Genomic DNA, 21,728 nt, shown 5'->3' with positions numbered 1-21,728 from the left:
GCGCTGACCGTAGGGAGTATTAACACGAAGCGGTACTACCCGTTTCGGAGAGGCTGGAGCCGGCAGAGGCCTTGCTGCCCAAAGCCCAGGCCCGGGGGGGGGGAGGCCCGTGGGTGCAGCTTCCCCGCCACGGCTTGAATTTTGGTCATCCTTTTCCCGCAAGAAAAGGCGAGCGGGAGGCCGGGGGCGCCTCCCCGCAGCCCAGCTGTACCATCGTGGCGGCCGATCCCCTCAGGCCCGCCGGCCCCCAGGGCGCATGCGCGCACTGCTTGGCGCCTACCGGGGGAGCAGGGCTTCCGGCGGCGCAGGCGCAGCTCGCGGCACGCGGGAGGCTCGCGGAAGACGCGCGCGCCGTGCCCCGCGCGCCTGCGCACTGGCCGCTGGAGGGGGGGAGGCCACCTGCTCGCGCTGCTGAGCGTGCTGACGTAGGGCGCGTGCGCCGCCCGGTCGCTGGTGGGGGAAGGAAGATGGCGGCCGGACGCGGCGGGGGCTCGTGAGGCGGCGACGGCGGCTTCCGGGGCCGGCGGGACCAGGCGTAGTGGCGGGGCGACAGGGTGCGGAGTTGGCGTACGAGAGAGTGGCGGGACGGTGAGTACGGTGTGGTGCTGGGCCGCTGGCGGGACGGGCGCGGGGCTGGGCAGCCTGGGAAGTGCGGCTGCCTCCGCCATTTTTAGGCCGCGGCCCAGAAGCCGTGCGGCCCGGGCCGGGAAGAGGCTGGGCCCCCGCGCGGCCCGCCAACGGCGCGGGGTGGGTGCTGCAGCGAGGGGCCGCCGGGCTGCCCGGGCTGGGACGCCCTCGGGAGTGCGGGGCCCAGGCCTCGTCCGCCGGGTGAGGTGAGCGCAGGGCCCGTCTCCCCGGCGCCGGGCCACGGGTGGGGTGTGCTGGAGGGCTGAGGTGGTGGCCAGAGCTGGGGTGAGAGCAGGTAGGTGGCCCCCTTTCTTGCCTGCTGCGCAGTTTTCTGGTGGTGGCCTCGCCCGACTCTCTCAGTCCTGTCTTTTTCGACTTTTTTTTTTTTTTTTTTTTTTTTTTTTTACAATATTGTTATCTCAGCCTTGGATTTGAGCGGAGATCGGGTTGTGACCTCTTGAAGATGCGGCTTGGGAAACCCTGGCCGTTACGGGTAGATACAGCCATGTGTAGCAGGCGCTTGCTTATTCTGGAAGGGTGGATGGATTTAATGATGATAGGGTGGCACATTCCACTGATAGAGACTCGCCAGTCTACCGTTACGGCATGTGTAGCAAACCTAGGTGACCTGTTAAATTCGAAAAAATACTTTAGCATTCGGTTTGAGAGAACTGGTTAAACTTTGTGCCTCATTGAAGATGAATGTTATTTCTCACTTGCTGACTGTTGGCCGCTTTGTTATGCGTAGATAGCTGTATGGCTTCAAATACAATATTTTGAAATATTGGTACTCATTTGAGCATGTCTGTTTACCTTACAAAAGTTGTCATAGGTAAGTAGTTCTGTACTGGTTTTGTACCTCATTATATCCTTAATCGTAATTTGTGAGTGGTATTTGGGCATCTGTTTTCCTATGTAGACATTAGTACCTCATGCTTCTCCTTGCAACAGACTTTTATCCTTTTATACTTTTCCTAACTCAAATTGTTTTATCCTTCCTTTAAGAAAGGCAGCACTACATGCATATTTGTTAGAAAGTTTATAGTATGCAAACAACATATTCGTGTTAAAATATTTTGGGGTTCCCTCTTCCTGAATTCTTTATTAACTAAATTGACTTTTATTTCTCAGTAGTTTGCTGCAATATTCTGCCATCATCCTTAATATAAGACCATATAATCATAAAACATTTTAAAAGTCTGGTTCTTAACACCTTGTTCAGTTGTGCTGTAGTATTTTTAATGGGAAGATCTGAAAATGTAGTTAAAAGACTTCTCATTTAAACACTCGCAGCACAGTAAGAAAAATCTGTCTTGTCTTCGATTGTTTTGCTGTTAGCATTTTTGGAGTTCTCTGCCCAACTGCTCTACAGTTTAGAAGTTAAGCTTTACACGACCTTCCTGCATTTGGCTGTTTCAGAAGTGTATGGAACTACCAGATATAATATTAGGAGCATCATTTTTGATAAATAAGTAGTGGAGGACAGGCAAAAAAACAAATCTCCTTGAGCTGTAGAGAATGTTAGGTGCTAGTAACTAGCATATGTTTAATTCAATATTCCTAGAGCTGCTAAAACCTTTTAAATTGTCAGTCACTGTAAACAGTTAAAGTCCTTCACTGTTACCTGAAGTTTTGGTGCTCTGTCAAATCCTTGCAGCAGCAAACATTAGACTGTTTGGACCATTGGAACTGAAAATTTCTCATCAGTTTTGTATTCCTGTTAGCAGCAGAGGTTAGCACAGGAAGTAGTAACGTAGTGATCCTAAATTGCACTTGAGACAGGGGTTCTAGAAATGACATCTTTGGCTGCAACAAAGAGAGGCCTCGATCTGAGGAGGGGATGAGAAGGCTTCTGTTTTGTTCCAATCCCTAGGAGGTGTCTTAGTCTCTGACTCACATGAAAAAAAAAAAAAAAAAAGTCGTGGAAAAGAGTTTTGGTTGAGTAGGGATATGAAAGGAGTACAGTTTAACTTTTTACTGAGATGATTCCACGCAAACTATTTCACTTTTTTGAATTTGCTAGCCATGGGGTTGATATCTAGGGAATTTCCATAGTTGGTTCACTAACACTGAAATTAAAATAACTTTAGCCTTGCCCAGATATTACTCTAGCTTACAATTTGGAAAACTACTCATGTCTTTGTGCAGGAAAGTTGTAAAAACAATCTGAAAACTTTATCTATAGTGCGCTTATGAATTTTACAAAATTTCTTCTTTATTTGCTGTGCTTTCATTCCAGATACTGTATCTTTTTCTTACTGAAAGTTTTATACAAAGTAAAAATACAGATATGCAGGTTTGGATGGTATAGTTAACAAAGAAGTGTCATTCATATATACACCTTAGTTAAAAAGAGCGTTGTTAGAGCTTAATGGTGGGGTGGGGATATGGTAAAGAGCTTTCAGAAGATTAAAAACTTAAAATAACCTTGGTTTTCTTCTCTTACAGAGAATCTCTGAAAGTAAGAGCAGAGAAGTAGACTTTTTGATAGCTAAATAATTCTTTGTTGCTTGTATTTTGTTATTGTTTGTTTCACTTCAATTTAGAGCATCCATGATGCCATATTTTTAAAATGGTGCTAAACTTACCAGCAATCCATTCTTGCTCTCTAGTATTTAAAAAAAACTACTCGGTGTTTAATAGAATGTCATTTCTGGTTCAACCAGCTCTCCACATTCATGCTGGCTGTACCAATCATTCTGTTGCGAAACTGGAAATGTGATATGAAGTATATATTTACCAGGAAAGAAAGTAAGCTAGTTTCTCTTATGTTATGCAATATTACTTTTGATAACATGTTTAGTATAAAGACAGTGCACGTACTGCGACGTGAAATACTGATTAAAATTGTTCTTCAGTTTGCGGTAATGTAGATTAAAGTTTGTGGTGGGAAAAGGTAAGGCCTGAATGTGTTATAGCATAGTAGAAGCCTGCGTTTTTGTGCAGGTTGTAATTAGAAAAGTGGCTAAGTATTCCAGCCTTTCATTGTTTGCTTATTTTAAAAGGTTTTATTTCAAGCTTCTTTGCCTTGTCTAAAGGGGACTTGGTTTAAAGAAGAAAAAAAAAAAACGAAACAAACCAACCCAGAAAGAAACATGAAAACTGTAGTACTCTTTAATAGCTTAAGCACAAGTCAGAACATATTAGTTTAAATCTACTACTGACTTGATACTTTCCCTTGAGCCATTGTGCTTTTTTGGTACAGTTCCTTCTTATTTGCTTAGGGTGATCGCAATTACAATTTGTAAGGCATTCTCTGAATGTCGAGGGATACTAGAGACAAAATTATTTTACCCTTGGAAACTCAGCTGACTGGTATTGTTCCCTGTTTACATCTGCACCAAATTACAAAATGGAATAAGTATGAGTCTGTGTAGCAAGAATGGCCATGATAGACAGATCCCAGTTTATCTAGGAAGCTATGTACGCTCATTAAGATACCTTGTTGAACAGAAAGAATAAGTGCCGGCTTCCATATTAGGAGATAATCTTTAGTGCTGAAAATCCATGTAAATATACTTTAAGGATTGAAAAATGTACCAAGTCTAATAGTAATGGATTGTACTGAGTAAGTTGCAATGAAGTCTTACCAGGAACTGGGAGTTCTTTTCTAAGCAGTTTCATGAGTCTGTGCTTTTATCACAATTTCTCTCAGCTGTAGGAAGAAAGACTTGCTCTACAGTATTAAACTTTGCTGTTAACGAACACTGATAAAACTTTTGCATTGTATACAAGTGTTGTTTCAAACAATTACATGGAGATGTTCTGCATGTACATAGAATATAAAAAGTATAAGCAGGTTTTCGCATTCTTCAGACACAAATGAAAACATCTCTTCCTCTCTGGACACCTACATACCGCAAGAAGTAACCCTGGTGCATTTTTTTTCTATCAAAAAAGGAGTTAAAAGTTTATCTTCAATTTCATTTTTCATTTAAATAGGATTTTTTTCCCATGCACTGTTGTTAAATCTAAACACTTCTAATTTTCTGTTTACTTTTAATTAGTTCATTTTGATATGAAGAACAATGACGTGCTTGTCATGAGCTCATTGCTGTTATGTAGTCTTCACCAAAATGAAATGTGCTGGTTCAAAGAAATACATTCTATTAACTTTTGAATTTTTGAAAATGTTATCAGTGGAGTTGTAAACTTGATGTAACCTAGATTTTTTAGTTCTTTTAAATAATTTAAATCATAATATTCTTGGTACTAGAGTTCATAAAATGGTGCAGGCAGCTGTATGGGGCGGGCCCTTTCTGTGGGCGGAAGTACCGTGTTTGTTTGTTTTTAATCTGGCTCAGTTTTCTGTTTTGGCCTGTGTCTTAGAAACACTAGTTCTGGAACTGCCGAGGGAAACAGGAGGAGATGGGAACAATCCTTCTCTGCTGTAGCATTGACTTGCACTGCACTGAGTGACTGTAACCACGTGCTGAGAGGCAATGTGCTCTGTTCTTAGTGTAGCAGATATATCAGCTCTTTATGAAATACATCCCTAAATGTTTAAGGTCATGTTTATTTAGTACCAAGTTTTAATTCAAAGCGGTTGGTCATGAAGCTTGAGTTTAGATTGCTCTTAGTCACTCACCTGTAACTTTACCCAAAAGTGAGTAGCCCTGAGTTGAACAGTGTGGCAGGACAGGCCAAAAGCAACTTTGCAATTATAAGTGTAGATGTGTTGACACTGGTAAGTTCTGTGTATTAGTGTTTTATATACTTCAAGATGAGCACAGTGATACTTGAAATAATCCATGTTTCTTGGGTTTAAACTTTGGAGGGCTGCTTTAAATAATTTTCCCAAAAACAAAAGAAACATGATCCAAAAGAATATATTAATGGTCCTTTTTCTAAAGGGAGGCCAGAGGCTGGATAACAATGAGTCTAATATGTTATGGGTTTGGTGTAGTTTTCACGTCCATTATGAACATGAAACAGTGGTAACAGTTTGGCAACAGAGTCATTGGTATTTTACCGTGGGTGTATGAGTATTCATCTGCAGGTTTGAGTCTGGCAGGAGCTGCACTTTGAGTTGGACAAGTAGTGCCACAGCTCCAGCTGATGCAAGTGCTTGACTTACAGCCTGATGACCGCATAATGGTGCAGCTCTACCCTGCCCAGTGTACATTTGCAGTCATCTAAACTGTCATTACAGCCCAAAGTGGTAACTTCCCCTGCTTTTGGTCATTTGGTGTTTTTCTCCTGTGTCAGTAGAGACATTCCTGGAGCTCCACAGTAAGTTGGCTGAGAAGCTGCTCTGGCTTTTGACTAATGTTAGCAAAAGGGGTATCTTAACACGGAGCAGTTTCTTAGGTGGATGGCTAGTGTGGTCACCAGATACTCAGGCTGGTTTAAGGGAAGGGTAATGTAGGACAGGAACACACAATTGGGGTCAAGGCAGGACTGCTTTTTTTCATGTCAGCAGTTTTTTAGGTTGGGTTCTGGTCATTATGGAACTTGATCTCAGCAATCCTCTTCCCACGATGCCGAAGTTCGCTCAGTAGCTATTGTTGCGGTTAAATTGTGGGATCGTGATGAGCAGTTGTGCTTCCTACCATTGTCTTCCTTCTCCCAGCCCCAGTAAAAATCGCCAGTTAACTTCAAAAATGCCTTTCCTCCTGTTGGGCATGCTAATAAGCAAATCATTACACTTCTTTGCAGAGACTAGTGAAACTTTGTGATTATATCACAAGACAAATTATAGATTGCCCAAATTTGCAAGTAGGAGGACTGCAGACTGAGTAAGTGTTAATATAATATGTTCATTCTGTGATGTTCATACTGTTCCTAAATTATGCCCTTTGGAGTTAAATTCATAATTGAGTCAGTCATCAAAACAGGTTTTGCAGTCTTTTTCTACTGGTGGATGAAAATATTTTGGTCTTCTCAGCAAATTAAACCTAATAAATAAATTTATTTCCAATAATATCTTTTGTAGACTCTTGACTAATATAATAAACCACAGCTGCCAGCTCAAAATACTGACCTAGAACTGTTGATTGAAGTGCTGCTTTTGCCAGGAAAGCTTGCTGATGTTCTCAAGGCAGGCAGTATGAAGTAGGAAAGAAATGCCGAGGGATTTTAGACCTTTGGAGAACTTGGTTTTCAAAACTGAAGCTCTCTGGTGACATGCACTTCTATGGAATTGTCATTCGCATGGAGAGCTTAACTCTTTCTGTAATTGGGGAGAAACTTATGCTAAGCCCCAGCTCCTGGGAGGGCTTTGTGCGGGGTTGATGTATGTGAACTTGAATTTCCTTTACTGAAGAACGTATTGGTAGAGATGATGAACACATGCTTTTATTGAACAGTATTAAATAGTAAACGTGAAGGCGCTTCAGTAAAGAAGCTTGAATGTGGTACAGGCATTTGCACGGCTCGTAGTTGACAAGGAAAGGCCAGAAAACTTATTCTGGAAGAGCTGTGTATGTGATTCCAGTTAAAAGCAAGTGTATGTCTAATTAATTGTCAGTTGTGTGAGCCAGTAGTGTATACATCAGCCATCAATTTAGAAAGCGTTATAGTATTGAAAGTTCTTTTCTATAGAAGAATCTCTACATTGACTATATTTTAAAATAAGTGTGTTTCTTGACAAAACTTTACAAACTGCTTGTGATATTATGTAGACTTTTAAACACTGAGATCTTAAAATTAGAATAGTTATCATAGTTTATTTTTTCACATTGTTTGTTCCTCATAGTATTAAACAGTTTTTAGCCTAACCAGTAGCAAACAGAGGTTGTGTATTGATCTTCCACACCAAACTGTGGGAAAAGAGTAGTTTACATTTACAGTAGACATTTAAATCTTAACTGAAGCAGATGTTGGGAAGCTAGACTCTTGAATTCTTTGTTCACATAAATGATCTACAATCAGAGCTCTACTTGATCAAAGTAATTTAGAAGTTCTGTTACCCTCCCCCCCCCCATAATTTAGGGGGTATTTGTTTGGTTGATGGGGTTTGTTTTTGTTTTGTTTGGTTTTTTTTTAAACTTCTCTGATTCACCATAAAGTCAATAATGGGGAGCATTGTTAAGTATGGTTTGCATTTCTCTAGCAGGGTCCATAAGACTTGCTTAGCAGCATTGTGTGATTTCGTAAGGTTTGAATTGTTCTCTCCAATTCCACTACTCTTGCTTAATGGTGTCTCTATACTAGCTATGTCTGGGCATAGCAACTGTAGGTATTAATTTGCATCTTTTGCTATAAACATAGCTGCTCATTTAACTGCTTGAGAAACTTGAGTTTTGGTTTGCTGAGGATAAGAAACAAATCTCTGCCTTGGATAAATCTTTCTGTGTGCATCTGCTACATCTTTTTATCAAAAAAGAATCAAAAACACTTCAGGAAAAAAAAACTCCTTGGGTATTGCTAGGAAAATACTGTGGGGTAGGATGTTATATGGCATTTATTCTGCTGTATGTCTGTAAAAGTGTTTAGTATTTTTTCTTTTATTGAATACATGAAGTATGTAAATAGTCTTGATATGTCCAGAAGATGGAGGCTCTGTCACACAAAGCCTCCGCTTCTGGGTGCGAGTTAGCCATGCGTTTTACAATGGCTTTTACCATTAAAATATGCAATTAAATAAAAAGAAGTTATTTTGTCTTGAAGTGTTCTACCGAACTACAAAATCTCTTTTTGGAGAGAGAAGTAGAAAAAGAATCTTTGAAATGTTATTAATCACTACTGAAAAACATTGCTTTTAGTTGTGGAGGTGTTTTAACTTCTTACACTTACTGCATAAAGGCACATTTTTTCACATGATCACACATGATAGCACTAGGTCCCTTCCTTCTGCTCCCCCTCATGGACTTCAGTTTCTTAGTTATGGAAACTTAAGACACTATTCTACCTTTATTTAACCCAGAAACTGGTATGGCAAATAGCATTGCTTCGTTAGAAGACTGGCCCAGGTAACACTAAGGGGAAGAAAAAAAAAACAGGTCACAAAGTAGAGATTTTTCTTAATTCTTCTCTTTTTATACTTTCAACATTTGCTTTTACATAAAAGTTGCAAGAGTTCTGGGTATGTTTGTTAGGCATTCAATAGATAAAGGTTGTGAAAGGTGAATCTTTATAACAAATTACAACTCTTACTAAAAAGACTTTGCTATCTTCTCGTCAGCATTGATTTGCAACTCTTAGGGACTCAGGTGCTCAACTTCGTTTAATATATTAAAATTTATATTTCTGTTCCATAGTGTGAAGAGAATCAAACTGTTAGATTGTGTAGACTTTCTTCTCCTTATCATCAGAATCTCAGTAGATTGTTTCTGAAACAAAGATCCTGGTTGCTGTGTTTCCCTACTTTAGTCCTGCAAACTGCTATAGTCCTTCTAGTCCTTTTTCCCTTCCACTGATCATGAAGTTCCCTGAAGACTTTTTTGTAGGATTTTTTGACGCTTTGTGTTCCCCCTTACCCCCTGCTGTTTGTGTGTTTTTTACAAATGAGGGCTTAATTCTTCTAAGGAGTTGTCTCTTGCCAGAAGCCACATATAGAAAATGAAAGCAAAATGGCCACATTTCTTCGGTTTAGTTCCTAAATAATAATTTATCTCTAGAGTCCAGTGAAGTTCCAGTTCAATCATAAGTGAGCTGAGGAGGAAAGATGATGATAGTTTGGTGATCTGGGGTTTATGTACCTAAACAGTAGCACTTGTAAGTGACCTAGGTATGCTTGAGGAGTGGGTCAGCAGAAACCTTCTGAAGATTGGCAAGGAGACGCGCAGCGTTCTCCGTGTCTGGGCATAGCCTCATGGATTTGTACAAGCTGCAAAGAGACTGGCTGAATAGCAGTCTCACTGAAGAGGACCTGAGAGTTACAGTGAAAGTCAAGTTGAATATGAGCCGACAATATGATCTCATAAATAAGAACAACTGCATATCGGGTGAAACTAGGAGTATCCCAAGCAGATTCAGCAGTGATTTCCCACCGCCCCCCAGATTAGTGTTAGTTCAGCAGGTCCTGATAGAAAGGTATCTTGATACTTAGGATTAGCATCCTAAATTAGCATGAGAGGCCTTTTTTGCTTTTAAACTGCTTTTCTTTCTTGGTGTGTGGGTATTTTTTTTTTGTTTGTTTGTTTTTATTTGTCATCCTATGTTATGTGTTTTGTTTCCTGACGCAATGGTAGCTCTAAAGGCAGGCAGCATCAGTCATCACTTCAGCATGAAAACCAAGCTGGATGTATTTTAGTCAGTTAAGATGAATTGGTTATCATAGTGACTCACGGTAGCAAAAGACAGTGTAGGTTGGTTGTAAACTGAATGCAGGTCTTGACAAATGCTAAGCAGGAGTCAAGATGAAGGAATACACTAGCTGTTTAGAGGGAGGATGAATACTGTTTTATTATTGAAAAATTATTAAAATACTGCAAGTAAATTTTAACTTGAAGCAAAACTATCAAAATCATGGGGGCAGACCAAATCCTGTGCATCTTCTAACTGAGGTTTAGGTGCAGTCTGCCAGACATCCTCGAAGTAATTGATTGCTTCTGTATTTGTTTTGAAGTACACTTCAAGAAACCTGCTGTACAAGTTGCTTTTGTGATCTGCAGAAAGGGAATTGTTCTAGGCTGGTTTACTTGTGGCCGAAGTGGTAAAGCAGGACCTGCCTCTTGCATCCTGTGAACTAAAGTATTTTTACTTTTCTGTGATTTACGTAAGCACCCGTCTTCCGTAAATGTCTGCTTTGGAATGAGTCAAATGTTTAGTTTGAGCATAAAACGAGGAACGTTTAAGATTTGTTTGACTATTAGGTATTTATTTAGCACTAGAAATCCAAAATTTGAAGAAAGTGTTAAATGTGCCTGTAATTTATGTGCATCTAAGTAGACTCAACTATTGAAGGTTGTCCCCCAGGCTCTGTAACCTGAGACTTTCAGAGTGGCTGTTTGAAGTTTTTTTTTTTTTCCCCCCAATGTCGCTTTCTCCCTTGGGCTTTTAGATGTCTTCGTTTGTCTGTGTGCTCAGAGGTTCTTGGGCATAGTGTGTTTGTGGGTGAAACTTCAAAGGCGTAGGGCCTTTGTCAGTTAAATGTCAGCACTGCTGCTCTTCCTGTAGAGAATAAACCCTTTGGATCAAAACCTGCATCAAAGTAATCACATTTTGCCAGGTCTTGCTCACCGTACAGTGAAGACGGCTATTTTCTTGATAGATATGTTAGAAATGTTACATGTTCTATCTTTTCAGACTCCGTATTACGTGTGTGTATGTGTTTGGGTTGTGTTAAATATCTGAAGGTTTAAACTTCATCGCGAAACTGGGCATAATGAAAGTACAGAAGTGAAGTTAAAGGGGGAAAAACATACTTTTGCATTCTTAGGATCATGCCAATATAGTAGATTCAGGGCTGTGTATGAATCAAAAATCTTTGAAGTGTTTCCAAAGAAGAGGTCATTGAACCTTCTGGGCAATGTAGTAGTTTATTTTACTTAACCAATGATGAATATAAGTATCTGTTTCTGTGTTTTTGATGAAGACATAGGAGATTCGAGATCCTCGCCTCCCCCCTTTTTCTATCAGAATAGAATGACTGGAATGGGAAAAGCTGACAAATCCTTTTCGCTCCACTTTGCACAGTCAGAATTTAAAACCCTTTTCTAGGAAAGTTTTGTTCACAAATAGAAAACAATAGAGAATGGACCCTAAGGTATGTTGGGAGGAGTAGAGCAGTAGAGCCCTGGGGAAATCTGCTTGCTGCGGAGAGCAGTAATGTTGTTTAGTATCAGTCTGGTATTATACAGGTCAGTATTTTTGTCTTGAGTTTTGTGATTTGGTGTGTTAAGGACCTCCAGCACCTGTGTGTAACTAAGGAGTCTATTCTCAGATTGTAAGAACGGTCTTATTTTTCTTAGGTTTAAACTTACTATACTCATGTCTGCATGTCTTCTAGAAAATTTCTGGTGATCTGCATACAGAAATGCGTAAAACTACATGCTGTTGCTGTGCCCGATGTAATTAAAAAGTGGAAGTAAGATATTTAAATACTCAAAGGATGAGAACTGTATGCAATTTTTTTCTAGCATTGCAAGGTTTTTTGTCTGCTTTTGACAAAAATTTTTCATGACCACAGGGCTAAGTTGGGCAACTTTGCACTTCATTGTTGCATCTCATTGACCAATGCAAACTTTCCTTACCACCAGGGCATATGCTGTTTTTACAAAAAGTGGCGTTCTGTTAACTCAAAGTCAAGACAGGTCACAGAGTGGCTTTGAAGATGAGAATGTTTTGGCATTGCTTTTTTTTAACTGGTTTTATATTCCTGCTTAATACAGCCGTTATCTTTCATAACTAGTGGGAAATATATCATCTAGTTATAGAAAAGTAAATCAAGAAAGATCTATAGCAGCTTTCTGGACTAAATTTGTTTAGATGCAGCACTCTTGATGAAGCAGCTTTATCTGTCCAAAATCTATGATCTAAAAAAGGACTGTTAAAAAAAAAGTACCTTTGAAATTATTTGAAACTCTTGTGTGCCTCACGCAGATGTACAATTTTCAGACTTTAGGTGATCTTGTTTTGTAAATGTGATTAAATGTTTTTCCAGTACAATGGGAAATTGAAACACAAAGCAATTCAAGGAATTGGTCAAATTAATATATTCTGCACTAGATCAGCAAATCGGTATAACTTTTTCACAATTTTTCTGTGTTTTCGGAGTGGAATTATCTGATGTATTGTGAAGGAAACATATGATCAATCTTTTCTTCAGAAAAACGGTGACATCCACATAGAGCAGAAGCTCAGTTTAAGAGCAGAAGACAGTTTTAAAATATTGGGAAGACCAGGTACTTAAGATTGCCTGGTTTTCAAAAATGAGGAATCCTTTTTTGTGTGTAACCTCCTACCTGGTGATTTTATGCTTTCAGTAAATGCCTGCAAGTCTATCTCTCTCACCCTTCTCAGCCCTTAACTAGGATGGCTGGCTCTGTCCCTGTGTAGTGGAGAAACGATGTGTGTACGTGCATGTTTATTTCTTTTTTTTTTTCTTTTCTAAAGCATGAAAAAATTGTTGAAGGTGGCAAAAATAGAACATTTTATGTCTGGAATATATCCTTCCATATAGTTCTTTTGCACTGGGAAGAGGTACAATTCCCAGGTAAGGAAAAAGGCTGGATGATGAGACCAAGAAAGAGCTTTCCTGAATGTTCCTAGTGTGAATATTTCAGGAAGGGGAAGCCATGGAAGGATCTACTGCTGGTCTCCAGAGCAGAGATGCACATTCTTCCAAAGGATGAAAGAAGGGAGTAATTTTTTGGAACTCAGTGTTGATACTCTGTAAAAGAGGGGAAGGAATAATACTAATTTATTTTTTTTTTCAGAACAGGTGTGTTTATTCAGATGTGCTTACAGATTTCTTAATATCCAAATTAAAAAAATGCAGTGGCACATTTTTTCAGAGGTGGCTCTTTACAATCAGATTTTTGAATTTACAGAAATGTTGTAATGTGGATGTAAAGGTGCTTGTATAATCAAAGACAGATGGCGTTTGCTGCTGATGTATTGAACAATAAACTTGTTATGCTGACTTTGCATTTTGGTGTTCTTATCTTTCTGCCTTGGAAATTTGAGGTGATTCTTCTCTGATAGTGTTTTTTCACTGAATGTCTTGAACCCTGTTTTGGACTCCGATGGGCTGTTGCAATGCAAATAATCACTACCAATTTCCACTGTTTCTGTTACACTGTAAAAATGCTTGCTTTAAAGCCTCCACATACTTTGTTTAACTGTCTAATACGCATTTAAAGAAGTTGTATGCAGATACACTCAGGAAATTTTTAGCACCTCTTTTCCTTTTGCTGGTCTTTGAAGCCGCAGTGTGTTCTGTTACAGTGGGCAGTGTAGGGTTTGCAGTGTAACTGTCACTGGCACTCCTCAGGAGAAAAGCCGCCTGTTCTGCCATTTGGAAAACTACTTTTCTTTTGCCTATTCGGATTATTACTTAATGTACGGCACCCAAGTTGCTTTCACTTCAAAGAAAAATAACTACTAAATAGGCAAGCACGTTTTAGTTACCAGCTATTGCACTTCATTAGTAATGATCTTTACTTTTTGGGTAAACAGTATAAAATTTGTCAAGTTTATATGTAAATCAGGTAATTTTTTTTTCTTTTAGTATTGAACTATCTGTAAGAAGTTATGGATTTAATATAAGCCATGACTCTTTTCTCCAAACTTTACCTGATTAAACCAGTGTAGAAGGATGTTTTGGTTATTTTTATTTTGAGTAGCTGAATTTATTTTATTTTGATTTGGTGAAGTTGTGTGTGAATTGCTTTGATTGTGTGATTTTGGGCAGCGAAGTCCAAATCTGTCAGTTTTCAAAACTTACTGCAATTTTGATTATTAAAGAAACAGGCATACCCAAATAAGATGATAACAGTGTTACTAAGTGAAATGCAAGTGTTATTTTTGTAGCCTTATTTGAGTAGGAGCTAAATGGTAACCGTTTTCTGTAATGCGTTAATACTGTATGCTAATACCTTGTTTTAAAAAGCAAACAAACCCGACAAATCCATCTATCTTGTGACACCATGCTGCCCTGGGTATAAGGTCGTGCCTTTTTTTTTTTTCTTTCCTATTTTTAACTCTGTTCTGTAGCTGTGTCCCTCTGATCATTCGATAGCATTAGTAAACCTGCCATCCTTATGGCACTGCTGGGAATGAGTAAAAGGCTTGCTCTGTTGCAAGTGCATTTGTTGTCAGTTAAGGAACAGCAATGGACGTCTTGGGTGCTATCACAAGGTCCTTGAGTTCTGTTGTGCAGTTTCAAGTCTCTCTCAACTAAATTCTCTTTTATTTATATATATATTTTTTTAACCTATGTCCATTTGTCAGGTTTGTCATTCACTCTCTCTTGACTTACCTTGCTCCTCAGTGTTTTTGCTCCTATAGTTACTCCAACTCTTACTGTGTTTCTTCTAACTTGTTTTTGGGTTTGTTTTTTTTTTTTTTGTTCGTCTGGTCCCATTCCTGCCTTCAGTTTCATGTCAGATGTGCCTTCATTTATTCCCCAATTTGATTGCATTTCCCAGGCTTTCTTTTGTAATGTTTGTTGAAAGGTAGGCCCAGTTACTTATCTTCCAGTGTTTCTGGATGGCCTTATCTCTGCTCAGTGAGTTCATTATATATTCTTTGTATATCCCCAAACGTGTGAAAGCTTATCAGATTTGAAGGGGTATTCGTGGGGACAGAAAGGGGGAAACTGACAGTCAGCCCTCTGAAAAGTCATGTTTATGTTGCAAACAACAAGGATGCAGGAAAGAATGGCATATGAAAATTCACATTTAAAATTGTGATAAGGGTATAATGAGCTAGAAGAGAACAGTAATTAATTGGTAGCATTACTATCCAAGAAACAATAAAGTAAGAGCTGGCCTATGCTTGATGTTGGAAAAAATCCTGCTGCTGCTTCTAATTCTGTGCATTAAGGAAAAAAAACATAAAACCCCCAAAGTTTGGTGCTTTGTCTAAAAGAGGAAATTTAGTGTTACTATTCTGAGTTACACATTGTCCTCTAATATTTGTTTGCATATTTCCGCTCCCTCTCCCAATATAGCAGGAGCTTTAGCTATAGACGCACTGAATTGAGACACCCTTTTTTTGGCTGATGCAAAAGATCTAAAGGAGAACCTGTTGAGGCATTGGTTCATCCCAACAAAAGAAAAGTAGAATACTGATAACTTAAATGGGTATGTTTGACTGACTGGAGTGGAGGTCTTTGGAAATAAATGCTGCAGTTTCGTCTGATAACTGAATCTGTACCATTTATTTCTAAAGCTTCTTTGTTTGGAAACTTCACTCTGCGTGTATGTATATATGTACATCTATGTGTGTGGGTACACACTCTTTTTATATATCTATTTGTGTGTGTGTATATATATATAAAATGAATGCAAACATGACTTGGGCATAAGGATATTATGCCAATATTATATTCTTACATGAATAAAAGCATGATATTTGGTGCCTTATTAGAAGAAAGTGATCATGAGCAGCTGGGTAAACAAAAATCTTTTTCCAAAGTTTGTAATTGCAAGTAGGAGGCTTTTTGTGATAGAGGCAGTGATCTCAAAACAGCTTAGAACATAAACGGAATGTAAATCCATCATTTTCCTAATGCTGTGTCATTTTCCTTGTCATGTTGTTGTAGTTGAGATGTCTCATGTTGTCTTGTCATAATCATGAACTTGGAAGGGTCTGTAGGTGTGGAGAGGTGTAATTAACATGTTTGTGCCTTTGGTCATCTTTTAAACAGTAGCTTTTGCTGATGTTGATTGTATATTAAGTGAATATATTTAAGTGTTTGCTATAGTTTTGGGTGTTTCCAATCTAAATTGATCCATGCCATAGCTAATGCGTTATTTACCTATGTTTGTAATTGAAAAATTTTCTTCAGGAGATTGTATTTTCTGAAAGATGAGAATAAAAGATTAATTAACTTGTTCTTTGGAGTGCTTCTCTAAAAAGGCGTTTTAATGTAATCTTGCAAACATTCAAAAGTCTTTTTGGAAGCCCCAGCATATATCTGTGTCTGCAGTCTTGGTCTTAGTTCTTGAAATGTATTTTTACATTGTTCATAAAAGAGTATAGATGTGTGGCTCTGAAAAAATATCTTTTTCCATCTGGTTTAAAGCACTAGTTGGCATAGGGGTGTAGACTTGAGAGAGATTAGTACTGGAAATTTTCTCTATTTTTATTTTCATGAGCAATGCATAACCTTTAAAATTACACTAAAAAGACTTTATAAATTAACTTGCGTGTTTAATGCCAGCTTGCTTGGCTCATTTGAAGCAGCTGCTTTCTCTTAATTGGTGTAAAACCACTAGTATCCTTTTAATTTTACCTTTGAGAATTAACACCTGAAACTTTCTGTACAACAGTTAGCTGCCATCTGAGGTAGTGTTAGGGGTACTTGGCATACTTGCTGCATGAGAAAGTTTTGATACCTTGTGTTAGTCTCATAAAAGGTGCTACTTCTGCCAAAGGTCTTAAATGTCCTTACCTCATGTGAGGAAACATGCTGGTTTAGTTTAGACTTGTTTGTGTTGAATGGAGAGTAGCTGTAATGGCTCTGGTTCGGTTTTTCCCTGTTGTTGGTGTGGCTAAAAGCCAGGTGTCAGAGATGGCTCGTTTGTAGCTGGCCTGACACACTTTCCGTTACCAGTGGAAAGGAGTGTGTGACTCCTAGGTTTGCAAAGCCTGTGAAGGTTAATCCCTGCCCTGTGCCAACAAACTCTGATATTTAAAGCAACCTGCTCCTTGGAGTTATAAAGAGCCTCTTAAGGAGAATCAAACTATGCACTACTTATAAACCTTCTTTTATGTCTAGCATTTCTATCTTAGCTTTATTTTGCTGTTTAAAAAATGGAAATGTTTTTCAATTATTGGGATCAAAAAAGCAAATAAAAAAAAACTTTAAGACTGACAGTTGAAATAACTTTCCAACTCTTTCACGTTGAGGATATGAGTACTTTAAATAGGAAAATACATTCATGAATTTGCAAATGGATTATTTTGACTTTTTTTAAATTCTACCAGTTTTATTTCCATTCTTTTTATTAAATGCACTTTTCACTCTGTGTATACATTTCAGCCTTTGTGCAAAGGAGGGTTTCTCAGCCTTTTTGCATTCCCTTGATGACAGTGCCAGTTTATTTTGATTTAAATTTTTTGTCAGGCTAGGAGTTCAGGATGGGACAGGAGTACAAGTTGAACGTTAAGTTTGAGCTTTCGCTGGTTCAGAGTGTGTCACTACTTAGTCTGAAGTTAGTGTATACTATAAAGACAGTGTATATTGTAGTTTTCCGCTATGGAGAGATTGCTGTGGTTGATCTCATTATTTAAGGATTTTACAGACTGAAAAATTAGGTTTTGAACTTATTTCCCTGTGTCAGAAAAAAAATCTGAATATTGAAATTTTTTTCCCCGCCCCTCACATTTTCTTAATGTTCTCAGTGGGACTTGTTGGAGGGGAAGTTATGTTAAGTTACATTTATCAAACCTTGATAAATATGTAATCCATGTATTTTTGTGATAATGGAATTGAAAGCAATACCTACAGGTAGATTGTGGTCTGTGGTGTATTCACTGTAAGTTATGTAAAGGGAATGTAATTTTATTTTCAGGTGTCCTAGAATAAGGTTTTGAGGCAGCCCTTTAAAACTTTTTTCCTTGTCAGTAGTTAAATTAATTTGTAACTGATGTGGTGTTTCCTGTTACATATTGAATATGAAATAACATCTTCTGTTGAAGTGTCTTACTGTTTCTTGCATTTACTTATACTGTTTTTACTGAGCACATTTTTTTCCCCCCACAGTTCTAGTTTAGGGATGGTAAAGCAAACTTTATAGCGATCTGTTTCAATACCGAATTCCTCTTGATAGAGAGCAAAGTACTTAACCACTTTAATGTCAGTGTTATGTTGCACAGGGGAAGAATGATAATTGTTCAGAAGAACCTGCAAATATTTCTTCCCAATAAATAGTGCTTTATGAAGTTGTTATTCATCCTTGTAAACCTAAATTAGTAGAGATACTAATATGGGACTTTTGTCATTATTGTGTAGTAACGTAGCGTTTCACTTTTTGCCGCCTTTCAGAAAGGAGACAGCCATGGCCACAGAAATCGGCTCCCCGCCCCGATTTTTCCATATGCCGAGGTTCCAGCACCAGGCGCCTCGGCAGTTGTTCTACAAAAGACCTGATTTTGCACAGCAGCAAGCAATGCAACAGCTTACTTTTGATGGAAAGCGGATGAGAAAAGCTGTGAACCGGAAGACCATAGACTACAATCCCTCTGTAATTAAATATTTGGAGGTTAGTTAATCTTCTGGTTTTGTTTGAAAAAGCTTTTCCGTTCCTGAAACTTGTGATTGTGCTTTTTGGTGTCCATAGAGCAGTTATGGACCTGGCAGATCTACTGCTGCATTTTCAAACTAAGTGACAAATGCTTGTAAATTTGGTATAGTATGAATAGAAGGGGTTTTGGTCCTTAGTAATAAACCTGCACATATATACACCTGATTTTGTAGTTTGTGTAAACACTTGTTTTTACATTCTATCTTGGAATTCCAGTTTGGAGTACAATTGGCTGCCTTATGTGATGTTCTGACTTTTCAGTGGACATAAAAACTTACTGTAAATAATGTAATTGTTCTTATTTTTCTTTCAAAATAGAAATTTTCATTAAATGGGAAGTAAACTGTTACCTCTTCCTCTCCAAAACCAGGGCACCATAGAAGTGTTTTCTCATCATTTTACTAAAGAGACTGCAGCTGTGCACTGTGGTCTCTGAAAATCCCTTTCTGTACAGTTAATAGATACAGAAACAACTTTAATGAAGTTTTATATTTCTGTAAAAATGCATATTTGGCTTTCCTGATGGGGTGGTATTAATCTCTTCAGAAATATAATTTTATGGTCAGGATGTACTGTACAAGTACTGGTTATTAGGTCAGAAGCAAGAGAATCAAATCTGTAAATACAGGAATTGTTGGAACCTCAACAGCAACATTGCAAAAACATGATGAAATTAATTCCATCTGCTGTATCCAGTGCTTGTACTCATAGGCGCTAACGATTGGAAGGTTTTCTTAATAGTAGATTTAAATCTATCTTCTGAGATCTGCTTAAAACAACGAATATTTAAAATATATTCTTATATTTCAGGAACGCCCCCAAAAATATTTTATTATAAGTGGACTAATTCTAAAAAAATAATTTTAGTAGTTCAGGACCTTTCTTACTGTGGCAGAAATAAGCACCCTCAATCTTCTGTTTATTAAAACAAAACAAAAAAATCAGATCTGTATGTTTTGGATGCTTACCCAAAATTAGGATATACCAGAATTCCATTTCAGTCCCGGCTTCAGTACTACTCAGTTAATTTGATGTGCTTCTATAAAAAATGAGAAAAATGGCTTATATGTAATTTGCTCTTGGCTTAAGAAATTCTACCAAGCTGTAGTAGTGTACACTGCAAATGTTTTATCTAGAATTTTAGCTTACGTTTCTGATATGTACACAGATACAGATTGGTAAGGTCTACAGCACGAAGCTGAAATAATTTCTTTCCTAATTCATGTAAAGTATCTTTGAAAAGGTTGTGTTTGACAGCTCACAAAATTTCACTAATTGAAGGCATTTTTATCTCTTGGTCTTCTAAGTTTTATCCATTTGGATGCATTGTTACCTTTATGCTTCAGCCGCAGAAGCTTCCTTTCTAGCTCACGTCACTGTGTGGGATTTCGTTTGGAGTTCATCAACACAGCTCCTAACGGTGTAAATGCTTATCCTGAAAGTAAAGCTTTTGAAATGATTGAACGTGCTTCTTGCAGAGTACCTATTAGCCTGGGCAGCAAAGTACCAGTCGTCTTTGTTACAATAATGTGGCTTATTACATAGGACCGCTCCTTTCATATTGTCAAGCCGCAATTTTAAATGAGCTGCTTTAGTCTGATGAAATTAAGACTTTAAACATTCTTGAATCTTTTGCTTGTGCTGTATAAATTCTACAGGTTTCCTGAGACCAAAGTCTTTTAACCAAGTTTTTCTATAATCTTTGGAGTGCTTTGGAATTTCCCAGACAGGCTGTCAACATGTTACTTATTTTCTGTTGGTTAACAATGAAGTCTAGTGGTGGTATGAACTAGGAGCTGTTTTCTTCTTTCCAGAATAGAGTATGGCAGAGAGACCAGCGAGATATGCGAGCAATCCAGCCTGATGCCGGATATTATAATGACGTAAGTGCCATCTGTCTATTCCCTGAGGAAGTTCTGGGGATAAAATTTGTTCAGAAAATAGGAGGGATTCTGCCCATCAGCTGAGGTTATCTTTTTTTCCATGAGAGGCCTTAAAGATAGGAAGGGTATCTTCGCTCTACATTATCTTGTTCTGTTGGAATCCATGTCTGCAAAGAGAACCTGAAATTGGATAGGCTTTTAATTTTTGTACATAAGAACTCTCATAATTCACTAAGCTTGCAAAGTTGCTCTTGAAGATGCTGGTTCTGGATATTTGACACAGTAAATTATGCAGAGTTTTGAACATTTCTACAGACTTACTTCTGATAACACCCCTGCAAATGAAAAACTTGCTTTTCCAGAAATAGGTGTTCAGAATGTACGCTTTTCTTTCAGTTTCTGGTTAGAAATGTCATTACCAAATCTTTTGTTTCTTCTCTCATAGTTGGTCCCTCCTATAGGAATGCTGAACAACCCTATGAATGCTGTAACAACAAAATTTGTTCGGACATCTACTAATAAAGTAAAATGCCCAGTGTTTGTTGTCAGGGTGAGTATAGTGTTGGATGTTCTTAGTTGTATTGTCTTAATTTAAATTAGAGTGATATTCTTAACTGAAGAAAGAAACAAGATCACAGTTAAAGCACTTTGAAATTAAACTAGCGTGTAGAATATATGGACTGCTTCTGCATCTAGTCTTTCTGTGGAGGGTTTTAGGAAGTTAAATGGTAAGGTCTGAGTACAAAATAATTCTTATTATCAGAGTTTGAGGTGCATTTCCCACACACTTTTTTTTTTTTTCATTTTGGGGGAGCTAATAGATCTTGACTCACAGAAAAAAAGGCAATTTGGTCTCTGTGCTGTTTGACTGGTAGCATGTTTTAACAAATTTTCTGTGATGTCAGTAGTATTGCTTAGTATGGATGCTAGATTCTAGTGCTAGAAATGTGTTGGTGCCAATAAGCTGTTCCTTCTCTACTTTTTTTTTATTGCTTTTACAGTGGGCTTTGTCTTGTTACAAAAGTCAAAAGCTCTTTGGCACAATTCTGCATTTTTGTCTATCTTGGATTCTCTAAATAGTCTGTTCTGCAGATTCCCTGGAAGAAGCTTATGATTTATTGGGAGGATTGTGAATAAATATTTGAATGTTATATTTGCACAGATTAGTTAATTTTTTTTCTTTTGCAGTGGACTCCTGAGGGGAGACGCTTGGTCACTGGGGCATCTAGTGGAGAGTTCACTTTATGGAATGGACTGACTTTCAATTTTGAAACGATATTGCAGGTAAACTCATCAAGATTTCCTTGTATTTCCTTGAGGTCCTGGAGCATGTTTTAGGAGCACATCTTCACCCTGC

General features: G+C 38.3%; 1 protein-coding gene across 12 annotated transcripts in view; it reads left to right on the top strand.

Annotated features, from left to right (window-relative positions):
- The first annotated feature begins 420 nt into the window (after positions 1-420).
- The window catches only part of WDR33 (WD repeat domain 33), a 71,129-nt gene continuing 49,821 nt past the window's right edge, over positions 421-21,728 (top strand). For 4 of the 12 annotated variants that reach the window (XM_054207427.1, XM_054207428.1, XM_054207430.1 and 1 more), the window contains exons 1-5: positions 421-588; positions 18,230-18,446; positions 20,303-20,371; positions 20,817-20,921; positions 21,560-21,655. In XM_054207427.1, the coding sequence (XP_054063402.1) occupies positions 18,243-18,446; positions 20,303-20,371; positions 20,817-20,921; positions 21,560-21,655 (474 nt within the window). In that variant the 5' untranslated portion in view covers positions 421-588; positions 18,230-18,242. The remainder of the gene's footprint in view (positions 589-18,229; positions 18,447-20,302; positions 20,372-20,816; positions 20,922-21,559; positions 21,656-21,728) is intronic. The other 8 variants (XM_054207435.1, XM_054207438.1, XM_054207436.1 and 5 more) reach the window with 4 other exon arrangements.

Source organism: Rissa tridactyla, chromosome 6 (assembly GCF_028500815.1).
Source record: "Rissa tridactyla isolate bRisTri1 chromosome 6, bRisTri1.patW.cur.20221130, whole genome shotgun sequence".
Lineage (NCBI taxonomy): Eukaryota > Metazoa > Chordata > Aves > Charadriiformes > Laridae > Rissa > Rissa tridactyla.
Note: the sequence above shows the minus strand (reverse complement) of the source record. Positions and strands in the feature narration are given on the sequence as shown.